Source organism: Festucalex cinctus, chromosome 2, assembly GCF_051991245.1.
Source record: "Festucalex cinctus isolate MCC-2025b chromosome 2, RoL_Fcin_1.0, whole genome shotgun sequence".
NCBI lineage: Eukaryota > Metazoa > Chordata > Actinopteri > Syngnathiformes > Syngnathidae > Festucalex > Festucalex cinctus.
In genome coordinates, this window is record NC_135412.1 from 36,640,988 (window position 1) to 36,667,974 (window position 26,987).

At 42.0% G+C, this 26,987-nt stretch overlaps 1 protein-coding gene across 7 annotated transcripts in view; it reads left to right on the forward strand.

Moving 5' to 3' along the window:
* Positions 1-26,987, forward strand: part of cfap74 (cilia and flagella associated protein 74) — a 70,172-nt gene that overhangs the window by 18,736 nt on the left and 24,449 nt on the right. For 4 of the 7 annotated variants that reach the window (XM_077514899.1, XM_077514898.1, XM_077514900.1 and 1 more), the window contains 18 exons: positions 1,842-1,970; positions 7,237-7,324; positions 10,390-10,563; positions 10,908-11,041; positions 11,112-11,361; positions 12,392-12,520; positions 12,609-12,730; positions 13,319-13,453; positions 13,882-13,994; positions 14,073-14,128; positions 14,234-14,353; positions 14,476-14,631; positions 16,259-16,397; positions 22,448-22,602; positions 23,146-23,278; positions 24,417-24,535; positions 24,756-24,890; positions 25,074-25,354. In XM_077514899.1, coding sequence (XP_077371025.1) covers positions 1,842-1,970; positions 7,237-7,324; positions 10,390-10,563; positions 10,908-11,041; positions 11,112-11,361; positions 12,392-12,520; positions 12,609-12,730; positions 13,319-13,453; positions 13,882-13,994; positions 14,073-14,128; positions 14,234-14,353; positions 14,476-14,631; positions 16,259-16,397; positions 22,448-22,602; positions 23,146-23,278; positions 24,417-24,535; positions 24,756-24,890; positions 25,074-25,178 — 2,392 coding nt within the window. In that variant the 3' untranslated portion in view covers positions 25,179-25,354. Of the gene's footprint in view, positions 1-1,841; positions 1,971-7,236; positions 7,325-10,389; positions 10,564-10,907; positions 11,042-11,111; positions 11,362-12,391; positions 12,521-12,608; positions 12,731-13,318; positions 13,454-13,881; positions 13,995-14,072; positions 14,129-14,233; positions 14,354-14,475; positions 14,632-16,258; positions 16,398-22,447; positions 22,603-23,145; positions 23,279-24,416; positions 24,536-24,755; positions 24,891-25,073; positions 25,355-26,987 lie in introns of those variants that run through there. The other 3 variants (XR_013282545.1, XR_013282544.1, XM_077514902.1) reach the window with 2 other exon arrangements.

A 26,987-nucleotide genomic window follows, 5' to 3' on the forward strand; every position in this document is an offset into this window, starting at 1 on the left:
ACACAGAATTGCTCATGAATATCTTGTAATAGTGGCCTCCGCTATAATAGATGTTGTGTCACAATTAGTTACTGCAGTGTACAAATACATTTGGTGCCGCTGGGTAGCTGTAATTAGCTTTACTATATATAGCTATTTTCACCAGCAAGTTCAGTTCGATTTGATATGCTTCATCCTGATTTACTGAGCATTTCCACAGTGAATGTGTAGCTGATAAATGCATGGGATCTGTAAATGCCACTTTGACATCTTTATAGCACAGCCACTTGTAACTTGGCACTGAATTTGGCAAAAATACAAATAAATACAGAGGTCTTTACATCCTCACTCCGTCTTAACCCACATCATATGCTTTTCATTTCTTCCCTTTTGGAGCATCTTGAATTAGCATTAAACATCAAACTTTAGTTGATGAGATCAATTTAGACATCAACATATTCTTACGGTTCTCGAGCATGTGCCGGATAGACTTTTCTACATCGAAGACCAAGTGTAATTTAATTAATTTAATTTAATTTGAAATATTATATCACAGCTTTCTGTTTAAACTAAGTGATGTAAATAAAGTCTCTTTGATTTTTTGATTTTTTTTTATTATTTGTGGTTGGTCTGCAGCCCTGTATCCTGCTAGGATAGGGGAAAGAATTCAGATGTGTTAAAAAGATTTTAAAAAAAAGTGTAAATGAATTTTGTATTTGCTAATGTTTCAAATCTTGATACAAATGTATTTTTGCATCAGCACTATAGAAATAGTATAGAATCATGAATTGATATGCATTCACAGCATTGAAGTTCTTTCATGGGGACTCAAAAACCTGTCAGCTTCCTTGAATGTAAATATTAGAATAAAGCTACACTAATAACAGAAATGTAACGTCCCTCAAATGTAGAACTGAGAGTCCTCTTTCAAGATATGGGCCATTTGCTTGGGGATCTGTCATGGAATTAACTTCTTCTACTAATGGGTCACAGTTTATCCAATGAAAGTTGTCAAAACAAAAAGTTTCCAAACCCCCCACCCCCCACCCCCCGTTATTGTTAAGGTGTGAGTAGAAGGCTGGATGTGTTTGAAAATTCCCATGGTGGAATGCCATTTATATCGCAAGCTATCATTGAGGCTTGTAGCCACAGGCACAACCATCTGTTGAAACTCCTGGAAACTGGGTGACCTAATTGATATGGATCTCGGGTGCACATCTCATTACGGGGTAATTTCTGCTGGAGACACATGCCAAAAAAAAAACAACAGATTTTTGTGTGTGGGTCTCCATCACAAATTCTCTCATACTGAAATGTGCACCTGAAACGTTTTTTTTTTTTACCTCCTTGGAACAAAAAGAAAAAGGAGATTTGACCTTCGATTCTTGTGCTCAAGGCACCTTGTTTATGTTAAGAGTTGTCAGAAAAAAATTCTTCTCAATGCCATCAGGTAAATCATATCTGTAGGGTAAACTGTATGTGATGTGTTTCAGTAGGAGTTTTGCCAAACCAAAGGTCAATTTGCCTTAAAGGTTACTTGGTTACTTGTCTAAAGAAAATACAATCTACCAGGGCCTCCTTACTATATTGTACCCAAGTGTTGAGAGTAGAAGTAATGCACTTGGTTGCAATGCAGTATTGTAAGGCATTATAAATAACATTTCTGTAGTATTGACCGTTAAAATTTAATTGACGTGTGTTACAATACATTTTCACCTCGCAATGAGTTTCCATTCACTTTGTCTGCATGTTTGAATGCACTGTATTTCTCCTGTCTGACTGCATTATGAATGGCTGGTTTTTCAGTTGGTCACTGTCAGTTGTCAGTCTGATTTTAATCATCCATGTGTTTTCCATGTCAGCACCAGCACAGCCTTGAAGCTTACTTTTGACCTCTGGCCGGAGATGAGGAAACACATGGAGATCATACCAAGGACAGGCTTTCTCCAGGCTCAGTCAAGCTTCACTGCTCACCTCAAGTTTGTGCCGAGGTATAGGACACGCAGAAGATGCAGTCATAATGAAATCACTGGATAATCAATGTTTTATTTTATTCTAAGCCTGTTAATATTAACCTTAACAATATTACCCTTCTGTGAAGATTTAAAGGAAAGGACGTGAACAGGTTGCCCTCTCCAGTCTCACTAAGCTGTTATTTCAGAGAAGCTCGTATACTAAAAGCACACTCAGTAATACTAATCACACACAAAAAAGATTTGAGTGCAGTAGTGAATGCCAGAAGATCGACCAGGAGACCTCAAAAAGCAAATATGAGATGCATGCACTATGTGGGCGCTTGTATTCTTTTTCCCTCCCGCCCTCTTTTCCTTCATATCTTAACATCCTTAATGTATTGAGAGCTAAGAAGTTACGGATTATGATGAAAATACGCCAAATTATATTCAAATGACAAAGTTTGGGGTTCTCCCAGAGCAGCGAGGTGGGAGGGGAAAGTGTGGAAAATGGCAGTAATCTGCTTTAGTGAATCAGCAGCGGTTTTAATGTGAGGATTAGAGCGCGAATCGTGCTACTGGTGCTGTATCCGTGAAGCCTAGCACAAGCCTCGGCCTCCACCCCCTCCCTTCTGAACTGCTGGCTGTGGTTTCTCCCACTCTCTCATACAGACTTGTATATTTCCTAGCCTTTCACCTCTGTGCTAACTATTCTGTCCTTTTTTCCTTAATTTGTTTTTATAATAGCTCCTCTACCTTGCAGCTCACTCAAAGCTTCTCTTTATGCTCTTCCGTTCTTTGTTATTTGCAAAAACTCCCATCATGAAGACACCACTGTTTATGAGCAATCTTGTATTAGGCAAGGAGACAACACTTTTTAAAAACACTGCTGTTATAGATGTTTCCATTGTTTGGGTAGTGTTGAGATGATCAGACTTCTCTGGAGATTTCTTACTATTTGTGGATAAAAACGCTCAGTCGAAATCCCAAATAAATAAATCAGTCAATCTGTTTCTGGGGAAGTGTTGACAAAATACACATACAGTTAGCTCTGGAAGTACATGTAAAATAACTGAGTTTTTATTTTTATTTTGCCTCTATATAGCTCCTCAATACATTTGAAATGAAACAATCAAAATGTGGTTCATGTGAGACCTTCGCTTTAATTCAAGAGGAGTCATAAAAATGTAGTACCCTCAAGGGCACACCTGTTGTACCCTTTAAACAGGGTACATCCTTGCGATCCTTGATCCTTGCGATTTATACCATCTGGAGGCAAATATGTACCATTGGGTACATATTATTGCATATTTGTACCCTTTGTGGGCAAATTACCTTTACGGATTCTAATGATACTGGAGCAATTGTAAGTTGTAATTACCTCATTCATATTTAAGGGTAGCACTTGCACCTGTCCGGCTCAATTTGAGAATAAAACCAAGCAAGTGAATACCTTTCCAAAATACAGAAGGTAAAGGGTCTATCGCAGGGGTGGCGAGATCCGGTCCTCGAAGGCCGCATTCCTGCTGGTTTTGGATACTTCCCTTCTTCAACACAGCTGATTCATGATCAGCTCATCAGCAAGCTCTGCAGAATCCTGATAACGAGCCTGTTAATTGGAATCAGCTGCACTTCGAGTAGGGAAATCTATAAAACCTGCAGGACTCCGGCCCTCGAGGACCGCAGTTTGCCACCCCTGGTCTATCGTGTACTCTGTACAAGAATGCACACAATCACATGTAGAACTGGATCATGCGCACTTTATCACTTTTTTTTATTTTCTGGGAGGTGGCTTTTGCCTTTTCTATTGACAGGACAGTTAAAATTTGGACAGGAAGCGGGAGAGAGAGAGGGAAAGACCTGCTCGGTCTAGGAATCGAACCAGAGTCCCCTGCATTGAGGACTAGCCTCAGTACACAGTGCAGGTGCTCGACCACAGAGCTCGACACCGTCCTAACAACAGCACACTTGATGATGATAAATGACCTTGGGACAGAAAAAGTTCAGTATTGCACGACACATCTGGGAACTGAAAAGTGGCCATAAAGTACATAAGTACACAAACAACAGATTTCTTGTCTAGTCTAATGTATCAGCATTCCAGCATGTGTCATCTCTGGCCTGTTTCTGGACATATTTTAGAAGGACTTTTTTGTGGTATTTCATTCAAATTTAACTGCAAAGCTTTCCTACCCTTAGGCATGCTTGAATTTCCAAACGTTTGTTGTCGCTTATTGCTTTCACTCATAGTCACACTTTCACACATATGCACACACACGCACACACCCCAGTACACGCACACATAAACTTGTTCAGTGTGCTGTTAAATCTAGAACCTAGAATGACTCATAGCTTTGCTGCAGGTTCTTGCTCTGCTTCCTGTCCACAGTCTTACTTCAGCCTACCCACCAGCTTTCCTGCACTGCATCCCTCTCTTCTTCCACTTGTATTTGTCACCATACAGCCCGCGCCTCCACTACCCACCCTATACTGTAAATCCATAGTATTGTTTCATATTCTCTATCATCCCCTTTCCACAATATCAAGGTCAGTGGTTCATTTGAGAGTCAGTCGTGACCCTGATCATCTTAATGGAATGCTAGTCATCGGAATGTAGAATATTTTGAATGGTTCCACTCACCAGGAAATTAATAACTTGAACAAATGATGAGAAGCCAACAGACCTATTAAAGCTGTTGAAAAAATTGACCATTTGAGCAGAGAACTAAAACTACTTAATTGATTTGTTTCAGATAATAATACTAATCCACACATAATACCTCCACTATAACATGCTACTTTAAAAACAATGTGGTTTATCTTTTGATATACGTATATTATTTTAAATTTATCCCTAATTGAGATTATGTCGCCATGTTTTTGGTGATAGAAAGACATTATGGAGGAGCAGGTCCCTGCTTTGGTTAACCTGATGGCAGTTATTGGAATAGTATCCCTTGAATCAGCGGTTTTAGGCTTAATCTCGCAAGAGTGTCCTACAGCTGCAGTTCCATCTGATAAAATGGAGATTACAAGGATGATTTCCTACAGACTTGCAACAGATTACGTGGAACGCCAGGGCCGACGCTGTCACTGCAAAGCCTGCCACTCTCTGCACCATTAGTAACACTTTTAATCATGTTGGGGGAACAAAAGCAAACAAACTTTTTTGTCTATCAATATTTGGCAGATATCTTGTGAGGTCACTGCATTTTTTTTTTTATTCATCTGTACAGAGTGAAAAATCACTAAGCCTCTTAATCCATGTTGTAATCCTTTTTATAATCACTTTTTATTAGTGAAGTCAAATCCAAGCAAGGGTTCATGCTGCAGTGGGATTTAATTGTTTGGTACATGAACGGGCACAGTGCTCAGAGGGCACTTCCAACAAAGAGGGCAACCCTGCTCAGAAAATAAATACACATCACTTTGATGGATAAGCAACATGCTTAGATAGGCACCATCATAAAGTAATTTGTGTGAAAATGTATGTCATAAAAGGGGTAAAGGGGCATTTCAAAGCGTCCGCCGCCTCAGAATATGGCCCACAATGCTTTCAATACAGTGGAAGATCCAAAGTCCAACATCCTAAAAGTGGTACAATTTGGAGTTCCACTAAATTGAAGTGTATGTTAAAGTCGAAAACGGGTTCAAATCATCACCATGTATGACATCACACAAAACTGAAGCAAATGTTTTGAGTCTTCAGCGAAACAAACCTCTAATGTATGTTTACCTTCCTAACTTCTCCTTTTGCTTGTACAACAGTTAGGAATGTTAAAACGTTTTTACAAAAGTGACAATTTGATCCATTGAAGATTCTACTGTACAAATTACATTTTCAATTTATATGTATATATATATATATATATATATATATATATATATATATATATATATATATATATATATATATATATATATATACTTTTTTTTTTGAATAATCGATTTTTGAAAAACACAACTGCTGTAGATAATTCATGAGTCAGGTGAAACTTTTCTACAGTGAATCCATGTTACAAAGTCACTATTTCAACCGTTTAGGTCCTCCGCTGATCTCAGTGTAATCATCAGAGACTGTAGTAGAGAATTGCAGTACTTATGCACGACGTTGTGGATAATCTGGCCACACAGAAACAAAACACACCAATCTGTGCAGGATGCTGACAAATCTTCAACTTCATCCATCCACAAAATTCTCCAGAGCATATGGGCCTGGTGACATCCCGCCAGGCTTTTCCACTCTGGCCTGCCAAGCTAATTCAAGAGTGACTCTCCAGCAGCGATTCTATTAGCAAGCAGCACCAGAGTGCTTCCTTAAATACACCCTCTGCACTCATTGGTCAGGCTACAGCTAGTCATTTTCATCACTCCCCTTTGTTAATGCAGAGATTTCAGTTTGACATTTTAGGAAGTGATTTTTTTTTTTTAATTGCTCCCAACCATAGATTCCTATAGTGAAATCACACATTTTAGTGTGTAATATTCATTTCTGCAGTACACATGCAAACCACAAACCCTGAATATGATACGATTTCGTGATGACAAGGCTTGCCTCTAATGCATTTTGGGAAACACAGTGACATCTGGAGAGCCTTAAAACCACAATCTGCAGCATTGGCTCTCAAACCCTTCATCCAACGTTATGAGAACGGGTGAAAAACAAACCAAAGCTGGTTGTAGAAACAGCGACTGTCTTCATAAGAGATGTGAGAAGTGGTAGATCTATATTTAGAACTGGATTTGACATTTGACCACATGATGAGGATGTACAGTTTAGTCCCTTTTATATCCATGTTGAATATACGCTTATATTAATCAAGCGGGTAGCTCTTGGCTGTGAGGGAGATATTGAGGGACTGGAGGTTTACATGTGCATAACTACTGGGCCTCTTTGAATCATACTTACGTCTCCTATCACCATGGCTACAACCTACAGCAGTGTGGAGGCGTGCTCTGCGTCTCTCTCCTGCTTTCCCTGGCGAGCCGATCCCACAGTTGTGGGTTAAAATAAAATAATGGGCCTTCTGGGTCTGAATCCTTATCGTACTTTGAAAAGCTCGTGGCTAGTGGCTTGTGGCTTTTGACTTTTGGTATCATAGACATGAGCTAAATTGTTGGCCGAGTTTGCACTACTCTTTTTTTTCTTTTTTCTTTTTTCATTAGCATAAGTAGAATTTTTTTTTATGGTAACATTGTATAGTGGAACTTCTAAGGTCTAACACAGGGGTGCCCAAATGTTTTCTACCGTGAGACACATATATTTTTTTTAAATATGAACAGTATATTTACTCCCATCTCCCAGGAACACCTTAGCCGAAGATGCTGACAAGTATTTTGACAGTGCTACTAGTGTCCTGGAGGTTCCAATGACGGTGCAAGTTGCAGGGCAGGTTTGTATTATTTACTTTATTTATTTATTTATTTATTTATTTATTTATTACATTTGTACAATATTATGCACAGTCTGTTTTAATTCTCCATGTGATCCTGGAAACATTTGTTTCCATGCTTATCACGAACAGAAGCTGAGCCACTGGAGGTTGTAACCTATTTAGCTCATTAGCTAAAATTATCTCATACCCTCAAGGCCCAGTTGCTCCATGGGTGTTAACAAGCCAAGCATAAAGGTTGTGCTGCATTGTCTAAAGGAAAATGTCTCTCAACTGAAGCCTAGAATAAAATATAGTGAAGCTGCTTAAACATTTTTATAGCACTGATGCCAGTTGTTGTTGTTTTTTGTTGTTGTTTTTGTTTTTTGTTTTTGTTATTTAATAAATCTAAATGTGTCCATTCTCCTTTCCAAATGGTCACCTTCCCCTCTTGCCTGTCCTTGCCCGGACAAGGGAGGCAAAGCCCTGACAAGGAGCCAAACACATGGGGCCAGGATGTTCCTGTGGAGCACCAAATGTGTTGCCTACAAGCCCTGTGCTCCTGGCATTAAAGCATGCGCACATAAGCAAATGCACATACAGTGCTGTAAGGTCAAGAACCAATATAGCCTGCAGCATTTGATATGTGATTTTTGCAGAATAATGGGGATTGGTAAAATAGGATTTATATGCCAAGGCTTTTGAGACACGATAGTGACAACTTGACTTAATGATTCGCATTACTGCACTGTTTTTCGTCCACTAAAAGTGGCTTTCTGTGATCCCTAGCGCCATCTAGTGGTGAACTAATAATTCATCCATCCATCCACCCATCCATTTTCTTGACCGCTTATTCCTCACAAGGGTCGCGGGGGTTGCTGGCGCCTATCTCAGCTGGCTCCAGGCAGTAGACAGGGGACACCCTGGACTGGTTGCCAGCCAATCGCAGGGCACACAGAGACGAACAACCATCCATACGCACAAGCACACCTAGGGACAATTTGGAGCGCCCAATTAACCTGCCATGCATGTCTTTGGAATGTGGGAGGAGACCCAGAGTACCTGGAGAAGACCCACGCGGGCACTGGGAGAACATGAAAACTCCACCTAGGAAGGCCGGAGCCTGGACTCGAACCGGAGTCCTCAGAACTGGGAGGCGGACGTGCGAACCACTCGTCTACCGTGCCTACTAATAATTCATTTAAAAAACAAACAAACAAACAACTGTTTATGTCAATGCATAGTATGCATTTGCCGCCATCTTCCTTCTACAGATGCCCAAAGGACAACTTTGCAAATATAGTTAGCCCAGGTGATGCTTGCATTGAGTGTTGGACCCAATGGGTCGACCACAGCTTACCTTCTTCCACAACTGGGGCCTGCAGGTGGTCGTCACTAAGTCCCATGATTCGGACCGGTCACTTGTCACTTCCCCTCTCTCTCTCTCTCTCTCTCTCTCTCTCTCTCTCTCTCTCTCTCTCGGAAGCATTTACTAGCTTTTATTTATTTATTTATTTTTTTAAACTAGCTCCTCCAGCTAGCCGCTCTTGTTAGCGACTCCAGCCTATGGTTCCGACTAACTCTCGCTAGCCACTCTTATTAGCTGCTCCGGCTAATTCCGACTTGCTCGGTTTTTCGGCATCGCTCGCCGGGCTTCACAACGGCTACCGCCGTCACTCGCCGAGATGCTCGTTGGCTCGCGCAAAATAAGAATTGGTGGTAGGCTTGTGAAATGGGGTCTCTGAGCTACCGTAGTGTGCGTGCTCCTTCGTGCTTCTAATGCTATTCTTTGACCACTAGATGGCGCCAAGAATTACACACTGGGTCTTTAAATACACAACGTCCACTTGAATGAACAAATGCAACACCTCAAGTGGGCGTCTCCCAGGTCTTGTTATCAGAGCAAGCTCTACACAGCAAAATTGCTTGTGTTAGATTAACACTGAGTAGTGTTAAATCTAACACTAGAAAATTGTCTCTATGTGTACATACCAATGAGTGTAAATCTGACACTTTTCAAAGCGTTATTTTTTTAAAAAAAATTTACACTTAACCAGTGTTACTGCAACACTGTATAGTGTTAAAAATCTGCACTGGTAATCACTGAGTAGTGTTGAAAGTACTCGACACTAGTGTCAATCTTAAAAATTTAACTCAACTAACACTTCACTCTGGTAAAAGGTGCTTCATTTATATAACGTTTTTCCTCCTTACAAGGTCCTCAAAGAGCTTTTGATTACTGATGACACGACATCAGGATCAACTTGGGGGTTCAGTATGTTGCTCAAGGATATTTTGACATACTTATACTGGCCTGGGATTAAACCCACTCTCTCAGGGTAGGGAGACGACCATTCTACCACTTGGCCACGCTGCCCCAACAACAACAAGTGGATGTATCGCTATTGAAATGCCGACAGCGTGCTGGAAATTTGGAAAGTTTGTCTTTCACTGGAAATGATGGTGTGGTTAATTTAACACTCAGGGTCGTGCTGATTCGGTGACACTTAGCTTCCTCTCCAACACTTGTGGAAATTTACTTTGACAGAGTAGTTTTTTATCCCAACAGTGTCAGAATAACACTGTTTACACCAGATTTCATCGAACACTGGAAATGTAACACTGACAGATTTTCTGTGTATTTGCAGAGCACATGTAGTCTTGGCCAAGTTCAAGTTTATGTTGGAATGTAAATAGAAAGTGTTCCTGTATGCAACACCGAGCAAAAGAAGAAACCTCTCCTGATTACCAAATGATCCGAGGGGGAAATTTGTGAATGCCAGAGTGGGATCAGAGAATTGGTACAACTGAGAAATAATATTAATAGCAGATATCTAGCCTTGAGAGTGACAGAGACTGTATAATATAATAAATGATTAACACTTTATCAATAATAGTGGCCTAGTATTGCAAATAAAGGGGGGGGGGGGCGTATACAGTAGAGTATGGGGAAATACGATATGTCTGATTAAATTAAAAAAATATCAAGCTTGTAAAGGTTTACAATACTTGTGCTGTGTGTTGCTGATTTCAGATGGATTTTAAAAATGTTCAAAGCCCTAAACACTAAATATTGATGTTTTCAGATGCAACCTGTCATTTACACAGTCCAAGCAATTGTGACTTCATCTGACTTGAAGTTTGGCCAGAGCGAGGTGGACTTTGGCTATTGTTCGATTTACCAATCAGTCAAAAGCAGTGTCCACCTGACCAATATGTCACTGTTACCTCAAGAGTTTGGTTTTGTTGGCCTTCCAGAGGTGAGAGAAGTGAATAATAGTACACTGGTTGGGACCAGTTTGCTATATGGCATGCATGCCATGAGAATGATAATATGCTGTGGAAAATTTACTTGAGTGATCTGAAAATTATTACATTGCTCCTCTGCATAATTCCGCCTTTTTTGACATTTTTGTTGGGTAGTGTGCTGTAAGATGTTTCTAATGTAAAATATGCGCCGTGGCTCAACAAGCGTTGGGAAACATATTACAGACGTTTGGTTCAGGAGTTGTGAATACAGATACAACTGCATATAATGTGATATTCCCTTTGCTTATTGTAAAATGCAAGCAATTATGTACTGGATTTTCTGCTCACACACCAGTTTGTTGATGTCCAACCTAATGATGGCTTCGGCACTCTTCTCCCGCAAGAAACACTGGAGATCGATATCATTTTCAGCGCTAACAAAGCAAAAGAGTACCGTTTCAGTCTCAGCTGCAAATCAGGAATTAACAGGTGGACTTTTAGCCATCTATATTGTTACTGAAAGGAAGTTTATATTATATGCATTTGTATTTCTCTTCAGAGTTTTTCCCCTGGCTTGCCGTGCCATGGGTGTCTGCCCAACGTTGGCACTGTCCCATTCCCTGGTGCAGTTTGGGCACACGGCCGTTGGCGACCACTCCACTGCTCTCCTTTACCTCACCTATAACCAAACCGCCCGAAACCAGTCCAAACAACGCCCATCTGTTGGGGCTAGGCTGTTTTCCTTCACCCCACCTCAAGACTCCAGCATCAGAATCACTCCTGCTGCAGGACGCCTGCTACCTGGGAAGGTAAGAGGAGAAGCATATCTTCAAGTTCAGGCTGACATTTAACAGGGAGTTCAAAAATGTTCATGCAGTGGCATGTTATTACTGAGACTGTTTATACGTTTGATTTTTGCATCTAACATTTTTGCCATTTCTAACGAATTCAAAGCAATTCAAGATCCTCCTGAAAGTGTTTTGAATTTTTATATCAGACCTCAAAGTCAGTCGCATTAACAGTAAAGAATGCTGTATTTTGAGTTGATTTTGTAGGGAAATCATTTGGGTGTACTCAAGGTCACTTGAATACTTTACATTCATTTATGTTATTGTACCATCTATTATTTTTTTAATACAACGTCTAGATAATCAAATAAAATTTATAAAACAAATAAAATATATTATAAATCATTCAAATCGCTAACTGAGCTTCCATTTCATGCTCAAGTTAGTACTGTGCAACCCTAATTCTGTTATTGGCTCATTGGCCATGTCTCTGCAAAAGTGTTAGGCCGCCCTCTACTGGAAATGTGGGAGAGGGGATATCATTTTCAAAATGCAGACAGCATGTTGGAAGAGTGGTAGCACACCTTACAGTTCTGAGGTTGGGGTTTCAAATCTCAGCTCAAGACTTTCTATGGAGTCTGCATGTTCTCCTTTTGTTTGCAAGGCAGTGTCTAAATTGTCCATAGGTGTGAATGTTGTCTGTCTATATTTTTTGCCAAAATAAATAAAAATAGGGAAAAAATATGCAAGTACAGTATATGGATATTAGTTTTGTAATATTTTACTATTAGTTGATTTTGGTTCATTTTAAATATCGTATTGTCACTCAGTAAAGTTGTAGGACATTTCAATTATGAGTCGTTCATATTCCTATTTAGAAAAGATCATTTGTGAATGTAGCCTAAAACTACTGACTCAACACTATCAGCAATTCCTTTATAGCAGGGAGAGGGGTAATATTTTATTATTCTTATTAGTAGGGTAGTAGTAGTTGTTGTTGTAATAATTAAATTAACCAGTGTTTGTCTTCATCCTTGCTTACGCACTCCAGAGGTGTTTGGTCCTGGTCACATTTAATCCCAAACTGGAAGACCGGGATATCAAGGAAGAGGCCATGCGTCTCCTTCTTAAAGCCAAGAAGACCAATGAGGAAGACAGTAAAAAACTATTAGAAGAGGAGGTGCAATATTTTATTCTGAAACTCAGACTTGTTTTGTTCACTTTCATGTCAATGATGGTACTTACTTAAATTACTTATGTTTCGAAAGGCTAAAAGGGGGGCGGAGCCCAGCAAAGGGAAGAAATTGTCCAAGAGCAGTAAAATTTCCGACTTTTCCTCCAAAACTGCAGCGCCAATACAGACACCACTGCCTGACAACATAGATGCAGGGTAAGAGTAAACACTGCATGTTGAATAAATTGTTTTTAAAAGATGCCTCTTAAACATCTGAAGTATGTTATATGTTTGGTAAGTATAGGCTAGAGTCAATTAACACTACGGACATAAGTCAAAGATCCAACAACACTGAATTGATCTCCAAAGTTTTATTTATTAAAGGGATACTTCACTTATTTAACCAATTATAGCAATAAAAAGTTAATATTTTGTCTATATTTAATTTGATACTTTCATTATTTTTCCATGTACAATTAGTACCTTTAAAAGCACATTTTTGCAACTTGCTGTCGACTGAAAATGACATCACAAGGGCTCAGGTAACCAATCACAGCTCAGCTGTTTTCTAGGTTTGGTCATGTGACATTCACAAGCTGAGCTGTGATTGGTTACCTGAGCCCTTGCGATGTCATTTTCGGTTGACATTAAGTTGCAAAATGTGTTTTGAAAGGTACTAATTGTACATGAAAAATAATGAAAATTTATTATAGGAAAAATATTCATGTTTGACTGCCAACACAGTGGCTCATCATCTTTGAATCTTTTTTTTTTCTCCAAATTTGTGCTGGATTTTATTCCTAGAAGTGAGAGGTTTGAGGAAGCGAGGGCTTCTTTGCTGCACTCCTTCACCTCACGCTACAGTGAGTACACCATTCCCTGCTTTGTGTCAGACGGTGACCCTCCCCAAGAAGACAGGCAGGCCCAGCCAACGTGGAGGTAAAATTAAATCCCATACTGTTGCCGGGCACTAAAATTAAGTAAAGCTACTCGATCTTTGAAGACAATAGTGAAAGCAGTGCAGTGCAGACGATGGATAAATAATGAATTTGATTCAGTTGAATGACGTGTTAGTTCTTTCTACGGTCAGAAAAGAAACAATACCAATCCCTATAAGGGTTATACATAGTGGTTATGTTTAATTGGTGTTAGGATTATGTGGGTACATCACTGAAAAAAGGTTGAAAACCACTGATTGAGAGAAGCCCTTGAGCATTTTTATTATTCTGATTTTAATCCATGTTTTTTATATGTCTGCCTCACAATTCAATGAGATTAAGTAAAGATTAAACTGCCGTAAATGTAAATGACATTTAGGAAAGACATTTGAGATGTACAGGGTTAATCTCACATCATTATGTCCACAGTCCTCTCAATATTGTTTACTTGAAGCTGCAATGTCCAGCTATACAGCCTCCTCTAGTGGTGGTATCCAGCAATATCAGAAATTATGCCTTGGATTTCCAGCAAGTAGCAGTAGGTGAGTACAGTACTGTCCTGTACAGTGAGTACACAATTTGAGTGCATCATTACAAACATGCTTTTTGGACTCTTTTAGGAGAGAGAGTGATTAAAAGATTTTCTGTCAAGAACATTTCAGAGGAATCTTTAGAGGTATTTTTTCCACTATCAAATATTGTGTATAAATCGATTAAATATCGACTAAATATATATGTTCAGGCAACTATGTCACCACTGTTCTGTGTTTTGGTTTTTAAGCTAAGGTCATCATTGCTGGATATATATGGACCCTTTTCACTTCTTAACGCTCTCAGAGGCATAAGACCTGGAGAGCAACACACACTGGTGCTGGCCTTCTGTCCTACGTTGGAAAATAAGGTGCAATATTCAAATTACAACTTCTCATTGCTGGATTATTTATGACACATGGGTCATGCAGTTTTTGTTCTATGGAATGACGTGTAGTATGGAGTAAAATCTAATCAGGTCTCTCTAAACAGTATTGTGAGACTTTGGAAGTGCGTTGTCAGAAGATGACCTTGGCTGTGACTCTGCGCGGGGAGGGAGTGGTTCCTGCCATCACCTCCTCCCATCCTGGAGGTCTCTTGGACTTTGGTTATGTGCTGGAAAAGGAGAGCACCTCACAGGTCTTGAAGGTAGGAAATGAAAGTATTATTTCATCAGCACAAACAAACGACAGCCAAATAAAATATGAAGATAATTTGTTTCACTTAACATTGGTGAAAAATGTAACATCTCTGTCTAATAATTATTATGTTTATTTTTTTTCTAAAACACTCACAAACTTTCAAAACTCAAGTTATATATAAACAGATTGTAACTTGTAGGATTGAGGACTAGGTTATACTCACTCTCCTGATAATGGTCTTACCAGGACCAAATATTTATTTAAGATATGTTAGTTACCGCCAGTGTTTTTATTGCACCGGCTAGAAAGATCTTCAAATGCCATATATTAAAGGCCCCAAATGCAAGACGGAGTTTTTGCAGATTTGCGACCCCTCTGGCAAAAAGCGGAATGGAAGCCAGCAATGGGCACGTGCCTAAAGTGCCGAGACCTTAGTTAGTGGTAGTTTTATTGTGCATTGCTCATCATAAATAGACACTATCGCATTTTCGAGGAAAGGTCTTACCTTTTTAGCAAGACGAAAGCAAGCTGTAGGTCCCGTTTCATCCTTTTAGGTATTTCCACATACTACAATATTAACACTGCTCCAGTATTGATCCACGTCCTTCCGCGACACTTGTGCGACTTCAGTTTTGCCCTTTTTTTCACACTGATTTTGATGGTCGAACAAAAAGGAACCACCGGGAGACAGTTGGGCCGCACTGCAGTCTTAGTTTATTATATTTTGACTAGGGCTGTCAAAGTTAAAGCGTTAATAGATTAATTAATCACAGCAAAAAGTTAAATTAATCACATATTAACGCAGATTAATCGCACTATTTTTTTGGGACCGCACTTGAGCCTTGAACGTAACCGCGTATGTTACATTGAAGGCTGCGCAGGTCAGTGATTAGGTCAATGCACGGCATTTCCTACGCCTGTTGTTCCAAAATGAGCGGGGTGGCTCCAGTTGGTGTGCTCGGTGGTAAATTTCGCTTTCAAAAACACCCCGACGGGTCTTTAGATAAAACAAAAGTAATTTGCGTTTAATTAATTGCTGAATTGCACCCAATTGTTATGATGCTGTTACGTTTTGAGCAATACACGCATGCATGCAATTGAGTACATGCATTTAATTAATGTTTGCAAATGACATTCAGATAATAAAATGCATTGTCAAAATATTACGGTATTTTGTATTTATTTTATATTGCGCAAATACGCAAGTAATTTAGCTGATTAATCGTGATTAATAAAACTTTAAAAGTGTGATTAATCAGATTAAAAATTTTAATCGTTTGACAGCACTAATTTTGACACACTTTAACATCCGCTTTTGTGTCTTTCCCCACGGTATATTCCAAACACTTCCGCCTTTCCCAGCACTACTGAAGAGCAAGAGAGAGCGCATGCACGCGCTTGACGTCAAGCTGAAGGAGAAACCTTTTAGTTTTGGTCACGAAAACGGTCATCATTATTTGACTCTACAGGAAAATAGGGGCAACAGCCATTGTGCCACAGTAATGTCTCCTGTCCATTATAATTTTTTAAAGCATGTGTGGGTGAAATATATGATTACTATAATACTCCAAATTGCGACATGCACCTTTAAGGTTTTGTGTTTGTTGACATGACAAGCCTTCCATTGCTTGTAGCTCCAGAACAGTTCGGCTGTTGCAGTGGGTTTCAAGGCGATGTTGTACAGTCTCTCGCCTTCCAAGACTCAGGGTGCTGACGAGAGGGTGGCCCTGCTATTGGGTGGCTACACGGACTCCAAGATCCAGCCTGTGGTGGGTAAGTAGAAGGACACATCCTTGTTCAAATGACAAGTTTTTGTGATATAACAAAAATAAGATAGCTAAATCACCATTTAAATCAACTTATTTCACCATTAATGTGATCTATAACCTGTGCAACACAACTAAAATAAAGTACAAATAAAGAACTGAGATAAACAACTGTGATGAGTGTAATGCAGAAGTTGTACACCCTCATATAAATGGGGATTGTGGGGATATTCGGGGATCTTGTTTTCATGGCATGCGCAAGCCCAGCGTGAGGAATGTCCTAAATCTACTCAGTCTGATTAGATTAGGTGTTGGTAATTTCGCAGATGTGTGCAAGACAGCACATCTGAAAAAAAAAAAAAAAAAAAGGTCAGTTTATGTCATTGATTGTGGGCGTAAACACAGCTGATTCCATTCTTATCCAATCTCAAAACTTCTCATTCCCTTCTTAGGTGGTACACTCATATCTCACAGGAGAGCTCTCTGTGCATAAAAAGGAGTGATCCATGCGTGCATGTCCGCAAACCTCTGGTAACGTTTTGCAGAAAGACGAGTTTGCACAAATCCCTGTGAGAAAATGTCTTGTGTGATGAATCCAATGTGGAACTCTATGGCCATAATTGTCAGGACTCAAAAGTGTGGTGGTGGACCCAAATGCAGGAGGCGGACAAGTCAGGGAGGCAGAGGTGCGAAAATGGAGTAAATTTAATCAAACAAAACTAAAGTTGCAAACAGGGCTTGGTAACAAAGAACAACAAAATACCGAAGGGAAAAACAATACACGAGCAGACTTAACTATGGGAGCATGGACGTGGGGAAACAAGAACAATGAACCGACAAGAACTGAAGCGAAAACCGAAAACTAAGTACACACACTAATTGAGCACGATGAGACACAGCTGGGCAAGACACAAGTGGAAGGGGATGCTGATTGGTTGACACATGAGGAAGGGCAGGCAAACACAGGTGGACATCAGTGAGGCTTAACGAGACTATGGAAGACAAGAAAAACAGAACATAAACATGACAAACTCAAAACCCAACAAAAAACAAAGCAAAAAACCACCCTAAACAGAACCAAAACATGACAGTACCCCCCCTTCAAGGGACAGCTCCCAGATGTCCCATAAGGTCCAAAAACAAAACAGGCGGGAGGGTGCATGGCCCACTATCAAGGGCAGTCCAAAAAAAAACCAAACAAAATGCCAAAAGCCTAGAGGTGGCCAGACGAGGAGTGCCCAGAGGACCAGTCAGGAGTGCGTCCCGGACGCCAGATGAGGAGTGCCCAGAGGGCCAGTCAGGTGGGCGTCCCGGACGCCAGATGAGGAGTGCCCAGAGGGGCCAGTCAGGTGGGCGTCCCGGACGCCAGATGAGGAGTGCCCAGAGGGGCCAGTCAGGTGGGCGTCCCGGACGCCAGACGGGGAGTGCCCGGCGGGGCCGGTCCAGTGGGCGTCCCGGACGCCAGACGGGGAGTGCCCGGCGGGGCCGGTCCGGTGGGCGTCCCGGACGCCAGGCCAGGAGTGCCCGGCGGGGCCGGTCAGGAGGGCGTCCCCGACGCCCGACGAGGAGGGCCCGGCGGGGCCGGTCAGGAGGGCGTCCCCGACGCCCGACGAGGAGGGCCCGGCGGGGCCGGTCAGGAGGGCGTCCCCGACGCCCGACGAGGAGGGCCCGGCGGGGCCGGTCAGGAGGGCGTCCTCGACGCCCGACGAGGAGGGCCCGGCGGGGCCGGTCAGGAGGGCGTCCCTGACGCCCAACGAGTAGCAGAGGTGGCGGCGGGATGGTCGCCGCCAGACGAGGAGCTGGAGGCGACGGCCTCAAGTCGTGCGCCGCCAGGGTTGACGCTGGCGGAGGCGGCCGCTGGCCGGGCGCCGCCGGAACTGATGCAGGCGATGGCGGCCGCTGGCCGGGCGCCGCCGGAACTGGTGCAGGCGATGGCGGCCGCTGGCCGGGCGCCGCCGGAACTGTTGCAGGCGAAGGCGGCCGCTGGCCGGGCGCCGCCGGAACTGGTGCAGGCGAAGGCGGCCGCTGGCCGGGCGCCGCCGGAACTGGTGCAGGAGAAGGCGGCCGCTGGCCGGGCGCCGCCGGAACTGGTGCAGGAGGCGGCGGCCGCTGGCCAGGCGCCGCCGGTCGAGGAGCAGGAGGCGGCGGCCGCAATCCATGCGCCGCCGGACGAGGAACAGGAGGCGGCGGCCGCAATCCATGCGCCGCCGGACGAGGAACAGGAGGCGGCGGCCGCAATCCATGCGCCGCCGGACGAGGAACAGGAGGCGGCGGCCGCAATCCATGCGCCGCCTGACGAGGAACAGGAGGCGGCGGCCGCAATCCATGCGCCGCCGGACGAGGAACAGGAGGCGGCGGCCGCAATCCATGCGCCGCCGGACGAGGAACAGGAGGCGGCGGCCGCAATCCATGCGCCGCCGGACGAGGAACAGGAGGTGGCGGCCGCAATCCATGCGCCGCCTGACGAGGAACAGGGGGCGGCGGCCACATTCCGTGCGCCGCCTGACGAGGAACAGAAGGTGGCGGCCGCATTCCATGCGCCGCCTGACGAGGAACAGGAGGTGGCGGCCCAGGCGAAGCGGCCAGGGGCTGCGGCGGCAGCGGCACAGGCAAAGCGGCCAGGGGCTGCGGCGGCAGCGGCACAGGCGAAGCGGCCAGGGGCTGCGGCGGCAGCGGCACAGGCGAAGCGGCCAGGGGCTGCGGCGGCAGCGGCACAGGCGAAGCGGCCAGGGGCTGCGGCGGCAGCGGCACAGGCGAAGCGGCCAGGGGCTGCGGCGGCAGCGGCACAGGCGAAGCGGCCAGGGGCTGCGGCGGCAGCGGCACGGGCGAAGCGGCCAGGGGCTGCGGCGGCAGCGGCACGGGCGAAGCGGCCAGGGGCTGCGGCGGCAGCGGCACGGGCGAAGCGGCCAGGGGCTGCGGCGGCAGCGGCACGGGCGAAGCGGCCAGGGGCTGCGGCGGCAGCAGCACGGGCGAAGCGGCCAGGGGCTGCGGCGGCAGCGGCACGGGCGAAGCGGCCAGGGGCTGCGGCGGCAGCGGCACGGGCGAAGCGGCCAGGGGCTGCGGCGGCAGCGGCACGGGCGAAGCGGCCAGGGGCTGCGGCGGCAGCGGCACAGGCTGCGGCTTAGGTCGCCTCTGCCTCCTCCTCTGTCTGCGGGAAGCTGGGGCTGTAGTCACACCAGCCTGTTGACCAAGGGACCGGGGAACTCGAGACACACCAGGGACTAAGTTAAGGGGTGCATCAACAGACGAAACAAGACTAGGAAGGGGTGTAAGTGACTTTGACAGGGAACGTGCAAACAAAAAACTATAAAAGCTTTCACTCGCACTCAAACCAAACTTGGTGTGCTCACTCACTTCACATTCATCCTCTAAGTCAGAATCAAAATCAAACTCGGGAACGTGGTCAACAAAAACGTGGGGTGACAAAATTGTGTCATAAGGAAGTGCACTGGGGGAACTACTAGGTGAACAAAAACTGGTGTCCAAATCAGAATAGTTTAACTCGGTGTCTGTGAGCTCAAAATCAGAATCACTTAAATAACTGTAAAGGGAATCACAAGGAGGTGAACTGGGTAAATATGCTTTAACGGGTGAGGAGGACACGGAGACACAAGAACCAGAAAAGAAAGCTGAACCTACACAGAGGGAACGGGGTTGGTCAACAGGCTGATGGCGTCTGGGAGCTGGCCGACGTCGTGCCAGTCGGCACCGGCTCCCTGCTGGGTCCTTTCGTGGTCGGTTCATTCTGTCAGGACTCAAAAGTGTGGTGGTGGACCCAAATGCAGGAGGCGGACAAGTCAGGGAGGCAGAGGTGCGAAAATGGAGTAAATTTAATCAAACAAAACTAAAGTTGCAAACAGGGCTTGGTAACAAAGAATAACAAAATACCGAAGGGAAAAACAATACACGAGCAGACTTAACTATGGGAGCATGGACGTGGGGAAACAAGAACAATGAACCGACAAGAACTGAAGCGAAAACCGAAAACTAAGTACACACACTAATTGAGCACGATGAGACACAGCTGGGCAAGACACAAGTGGAAGGGGATGCTGATTGGTTGACACATGAGGAAGGGCAGGCAAACACAGGTGGACATCAGTGAGGCTTAACGAGACTATGGAAGACAAGAAAAACAGAACATAAACATGACAAACTCAAAACCCAACAAAAAACAAAGCAAAAACCCACCCTAAACAGAACCAAAACATGACAATAATTGGTATGTTTAGAGCAGGGGTGTCAAACTCATATTAGCTCAGGGGCCACATGGAGGAAAATATATTACTAAGTGGGCCGAATCGGTAAAATAATGGTATATAATTTAAAAATAATGGACTTTATCACAATATTCTAATTTTCTGAGGCAGTTCTGTACTCTGCTGTCACCTGCTCGCCTTTTTAAAAAAATAAATACTATTGCTTTAAGCGACCTCTACACGTCAGAAGCTGCATCAAAGCCTTCTGTATGCTCTAGCACAGTGCTGTCAAAATCCGGTCCTCGAGGGCCTGAGTCCTGCATGTTTTCGAAGTTTCCCACGTTCAACACAGATGATTCATATTTAAGCTCATCAGAAAGCTCTGCAGGCGCCTGATAATGATCCTGATCATTGAATCAGTTGTGTTGGAGTAGAAAAACCTCGAAAACATGCAGGACACAGGCCCTCGAGGACCGGACTGAGACACCTGTGCTCTAGCATTGAAAAATAAAAAAAATAAAAAATAAATTTAAAAAAAATCGTTTTTAAAAAAACGTATAAATACGTTTTTGGGACTATGGAAATATTTAAAACAGAATGATTTCATCCGTTTTTGGGAGTAAATGCTTTAAAAGTATTTTTTATTCATTAAATCTGGAATTTCAAACACGAGTTGACAAATCAAAAGCAAAAGTTGAGAGGAGACGTCTACAGACACAAGGAAGCAAAATTATACGCAGATTTTTGCGATTTTTGGGCCAGCCCTAAATTACGTAGCTCAACTGTAATCTATTGTTTAAAAAAAACAGCACGAATGCAAATGAAACACGACAACACTTGGCCTGTATGAGTTCCGGGCGTGTTAAATCGACCTGTTTTGCATATATATAGTTCCCAGAATGCATTGTGTGACACAGTTAATGAAGTTATAAGGATGTTAATCGTTGTCATATGTATGTGTGTTACCTGTAATTGAATTTGTGTCGTATTTAACACGTTTATGTTGGTCTATGATTTAAAAAAAAATAAAATAAATTATTTTTTAAACAAACCATAACTATGAGTTGTGTGTAAAATAATGACAAAGTCATCTCACGGGCCGGATTAAACCCCTTTGCGGGCCTGATCCGGCCCGCGGGCCGTATGTTTGACACCGCTGGTTTAGAGCAAACATAAAAACAACTAACACCATACCTAGTCCTACAGTGATGCATGGTGGTGGCAGCAAAGAATTGGGACTGTTTTTCTTCAGCTGGAACTGGGTACTGTAGAATGAATTGTAAACAGTTCCAAATAGCAGTCAGTTTAAGCACAAAACCTTTAAGCTTCAGCTAAAAAGATCAACCATGGAAAAGCCTACTAGAATTGCTGAACTTTATTTGGGGTTAATCAGACGTGCTTTAAATGGGGCAGGTGCATGTTGACTTGTCGCCCTTTTAACATAAGTTTGCATGTGATTGGTTAATTCTGAACACAGCCACATTCCCAGTTATAATAGGGTGTGCACATTTGTGCAACTACATTATTTCAGTTTACTTCCCCTCTCTAAAAGATGTAAAAAAAAAAAAAAAAAAAATACAAATAAAAATTCCATTTGAGTTGTGCATGTTCTAGGCGACATTAAAGGTGGTAAGAAAATTTGGCATTCAAACAATTTGTATGACAAAGAAGCAACATTCTTGTAATTGCAAATCTTTTGTATTGTGGTCTAAATGAGAATCATTATTGATGTAATTTTACGATCAACCTAATATCTATCAGTAAAACATGTTAGTATAAATATACAACATATATATTGTGTCAACTAGGTATAGCAGTGGTTAACAGTATAAATATGTATGTGTTGTGCCATGTACAGGGACCCAGAACTACAATGGCCTAAGTGTTTTCAGTGTTCTGCCTGTGGAGGGAAGCATTGCTGCAAAACAAAGCCAGGATGTTGTTGTCACCTTTCAACCTGATCACCCCTCTGTCAACTATTCTGATCAACTCACCATTGAGCTTGTCAATAAGGTCTCTAAAAGCAACACACAGATTGTTTGCAATTTTTTTCCTCCTACGTTTTTTTCTTTCTTTCTGTGACGATCATAATCATAACATTATTCACAAATTTAGCTAGTTGCGATCGGGCGTGGTCCATATCCTTTGCGAATAATGGGGGTCCACTGTTTATTTAAATCTTCATCCATCATCAGTAGCTAGAAATTCTGTGTGCCTATTGATTCATGAGTAAAGTGAGTAATGCAGGGATGATAGATTTATGTGATAAGACATCGTCATATTAGCACTTTAATAAGCATTGGGAGGAGTAATGTGTTTTAGAAGTAGTTTGTTTAATGACACTCCGGCCCCCATATGTGATTATGCACAATTTTAAAAATGGTATGAAATATTAATAATGCATTACAAATTATTTAGTGGACCCCCAAGCTATAGCTCTTGGATCCCTGTGGGTCTTTTGTGACCCAGTTTGAGAACCCTTGCATTATGACTGTCCTGTTTATTTGCAACCAAATAATAAAGTAATTGAAATGTGGTTCTGATTCTTGATTTTAGAGTAAACTTTGTGTCCTGGATCTGCGAGGTGCAGCGTCTGCACACAATATGTACCTACTTGGAGGAGAGCCACTGACAGTTCCTATTGAATGCCTTCTTCCTCCACTAATAACCAGCCAACCTCAGCTTCCAGGTACATTCGCTTATGCCAGTGGTGTCCAAACTACGGCCCGGGGGCCATTTGTGGACCGCTGTCCATTTTTCAGTGGCCCGCGACATATGCTAAGAATGGCATTTGACTCAGTTCAAATAAAATAAACAAAACAAAAATGTTTGGAGATGGTCAAAGTAAGAAGGGAGGGTATCGAAAAACAGGTGCCATTGAAGGTTATTTTAGTTAACTAAAAGTAATGAAAAAAATAAAACTAAAGTTCAAAAAACAACCAAAATAAAATAAAAAACGAAAATGCTATTTAAAAAACAAAAACTAATTGAAACTACATTTTATGTTTACAAAACTAACTAAAACTAACTGATTATAGCAAACATGTCTTTCGTTTTAATCTTTGGTAATTAATTTAATGCATGAGCCTTTGGGGATGATTTTAAATGTGATTTTTAGTAGATCTATTTTGATAAAAACCGGAATAATGACATTTGAAAGTATGTCACACAGAAGTCACGTCATCTAGCAGCAGCCAATAGAAAAACACCTTCAGATGACGTTGCGCCCATGGTGTTTTTTAAATATTGCGCACAAGTAATACACATTTTTAAAAAAATAACCTAATACTAATACTGAAACTAAAAAACTAAACTAAAACTAAGTATTTTTTAAAGAACTAAAACTAATAAAAACTAACAGAACCACCCTGAAAACTAATAAAAACTAACTAAAATGAAAATTCCAAAACTATAATAACCCTACTGCCATGCTAGAAATAAATTGATTTATATACTGTAACAATTTTGCAAAAGCACAAATAAATTATTTGACCAATTTTTAGGACTAAACACAATTTCTCTTCATAACATTATGTGGCCCTTTCGTCCTTCTGATTTTCTGTATGTGGCCCTCAAATGAAAAAGTTTGGACACCCCTGGCTTATGTCTTCATCTTTGCTGTTCTCAGAGTGTAATTATAATATATACTAGATGATAGAATGATGTTCGAGTAAATTGTACAAGTGCCATAATGATAATACCTCCCAGCCTCACATGTATCTGCCATTATTACGATTGTGTTTATTGTAGCCACTGATAGTTTGATTGTCACGAGGCAACTTGGGGGTGGGGGGAATGAGTGAACATTCTATGCTCTTCCCCACCAGGACAGTCAGATGAGATGGAAATCCCTGTGCTGGTCACCCTGCGAGCCAGCTACAGCATGGGGACCATCAGACCTGCAGTTGGAGAGCTGCAAGTAGGCTGCATACGGGCCAGTAAGAAGGTGCTTTGGCAGATATTCAACTTTTAATTAAATGATCATTTTACAAGTGTTTACAGTTTTGTCACTGTTGTAATTGTTCTACTGTAAAAGTATTTTATTAGCTTGATGGAGCAGCGTTATCGCATATAATAAAATGTAATGCTTTTCAAAGTTAAATAACTGTAATATAAGCAAATGCATTGATTGTATCCTGACTGCTCGTTTGGATCAACCTATTCAGGGGAGTGACTTTCACTGGGACAACATGGCATCTCTGCAGCAGATGGGCTTCAATGTGGATCCAAGCAAAGGCAACGTAGAGGCAGGCACCAGGCGCACTATCAAGCTCACATGGACTCCGCAGAGTGGGCACAAGGTGAGGAGGATTTGCTTTAATTAAAAAAAAAAAAAAGGTGGTGGTCACCAAAAACATACGTTTTAAAAAGCAATATATGTGATCAACCCAACAGCAAGTGAAATGGCAAATAATACAATTCTAAACATTGACTGCCGAGTTAGTGAAATTGTATAGTAAAGATTTAAATAATTTGTGTTTCAGCCCAATGAAGTGGTGCAGATGTGTGCGCCTCTCACGGTAAAAGGTGATGAAATGCGAGTGTACAGCGTTACCCTCATGGCTTTAGTCTCCACTCATGTGGACTGATTCCTTTTTTTCGGGAATTCTTTATCCAGCAAGTAGTTCTGTTTTTGAGAGAACAAATGACTGTAAACCACAACATTTTGCCTATCTCATGTAGTTAATACAAAAATTAGAAACAAATCTCAATGTCATGTCATCCTACAAAATTTAACCAAAATAATAAACCTTTTTAACACTAATGGAGTGTTTTGTACATGTTGTTAACTCTTCTATTGGATGTAATCATGTTGTGCAGGTGTACTAATACTTTCTGAACAACTTAGTACCAGGCTACATCAATCGTTGCTAGTAGTTTTAGTTTTGATTTGGACCATATAATCACAATGACCACGCATTATAGACAGACGTGTAAACCTGTTGTATCTTGCAATGTTTACAAATATGTTAGAGATTCCTGAACTCTGCACCATTATCTAGAGCTGCACCAAACTGTATGCTGAGTGTGTATTCTTCCTTATACCAGTCATGGCTTCGTGGAAATCAGTTAACTACTCTTTGTAACATCTTTCTTCCGGAAAACTTGTCTGAGGTAATAAGGTGACTCAACGCTTGTTGCACTTTGTTTTACTGTCCAATGCAGTGCATCTGTAAAGATGCTCTTCCTTTTCAACTGTGAAATAGGAAACTGTTGCAACAGCACCGTGATTGAGTCCTTAGCACTGTGACTTCACAGCAAAAGGATTGCAGGTTCGACTGTCTGTTTTGGCGTTTCTCTGTAGCATTTTCTATATGTAGTCCAAAACCAAACCACAAATTGTATTCTAGGTGCATTGAAGACTTACATTGCCCATCAATATGTCATCTAATTCTTTACATGTCACATGTGACTGATGGGAGATCTCACCAGTTGAGATAACAACCAATCCTACTTAGGACATACTGTACATGTATGTATGGACGGACGGACGGAAATTTACAAGTACAGCTTCAGTGCTATACAGTTCTGTACACTAAATTGAAGCTGCTTGCTGTAGGAATCTGATTCCTCTACCAGAGGGCATGTGAGAGACCATGATAGCAGGAAAGAAATATCTCTTTTTAAAATGAAGTCTCTCAAATTGGGGGTGGCAATAGCAATGGCATTCCTTCTTCTCTTAGTTTAAATGCGTGAAGTGTCAGACAAAAATGTGTTGCGTGAAGTTGCACTGGCCATAATTTACATTTCAACTGGTAATTTACCAGACAAACGATATAAAAAGGTTTATATCACTGGCGTCGGGCTGAAACCTTGTACCTCCAAAATAGTCACTATTTTATAACTAGAGACTATTTTGAGAAAGTCAAACTAAATTGGCCAAGATATCTGGAACAGAATTGTGGACCTGCATAAGTCTAGATTTTATGTTTGTTAGTTTAAGTTGAATTTATTTGGTCAAATCAGCAGTCAATGCAAAATCAACATTGTCTACTCTTTTAACATGTCAAAATGTCGCGATTGTGCAAAGAACAGTGTAACAGAATGAAAGAAAACAAACTTAAAAAAAATTATAAAATAGTTAAAGCTGCTCAATGTAGCAATGTGGCCAAAAATGTCTTTACAATAGCCCTTTATTTGACCATTTGTGACTCAAATATCTAATTAACTCAAATATTTAATTAGCAGGTTTACACCTTAGATGTACAATGGGTGCTCCTGCAAGCCTCTAACCAATAATTTTCAGACTGAATTCATGTTTGAATTTCCCGCCCATGCGCACACTGTGTATGTGAAGAAGTGCAGTTTCATTTTTTGTCAACAGGTAATAGTCGCGATTTGAAATTCAAATTACTGTACTGAGTAGCTTTAAATATCATTTGCTTTTCACCACACAA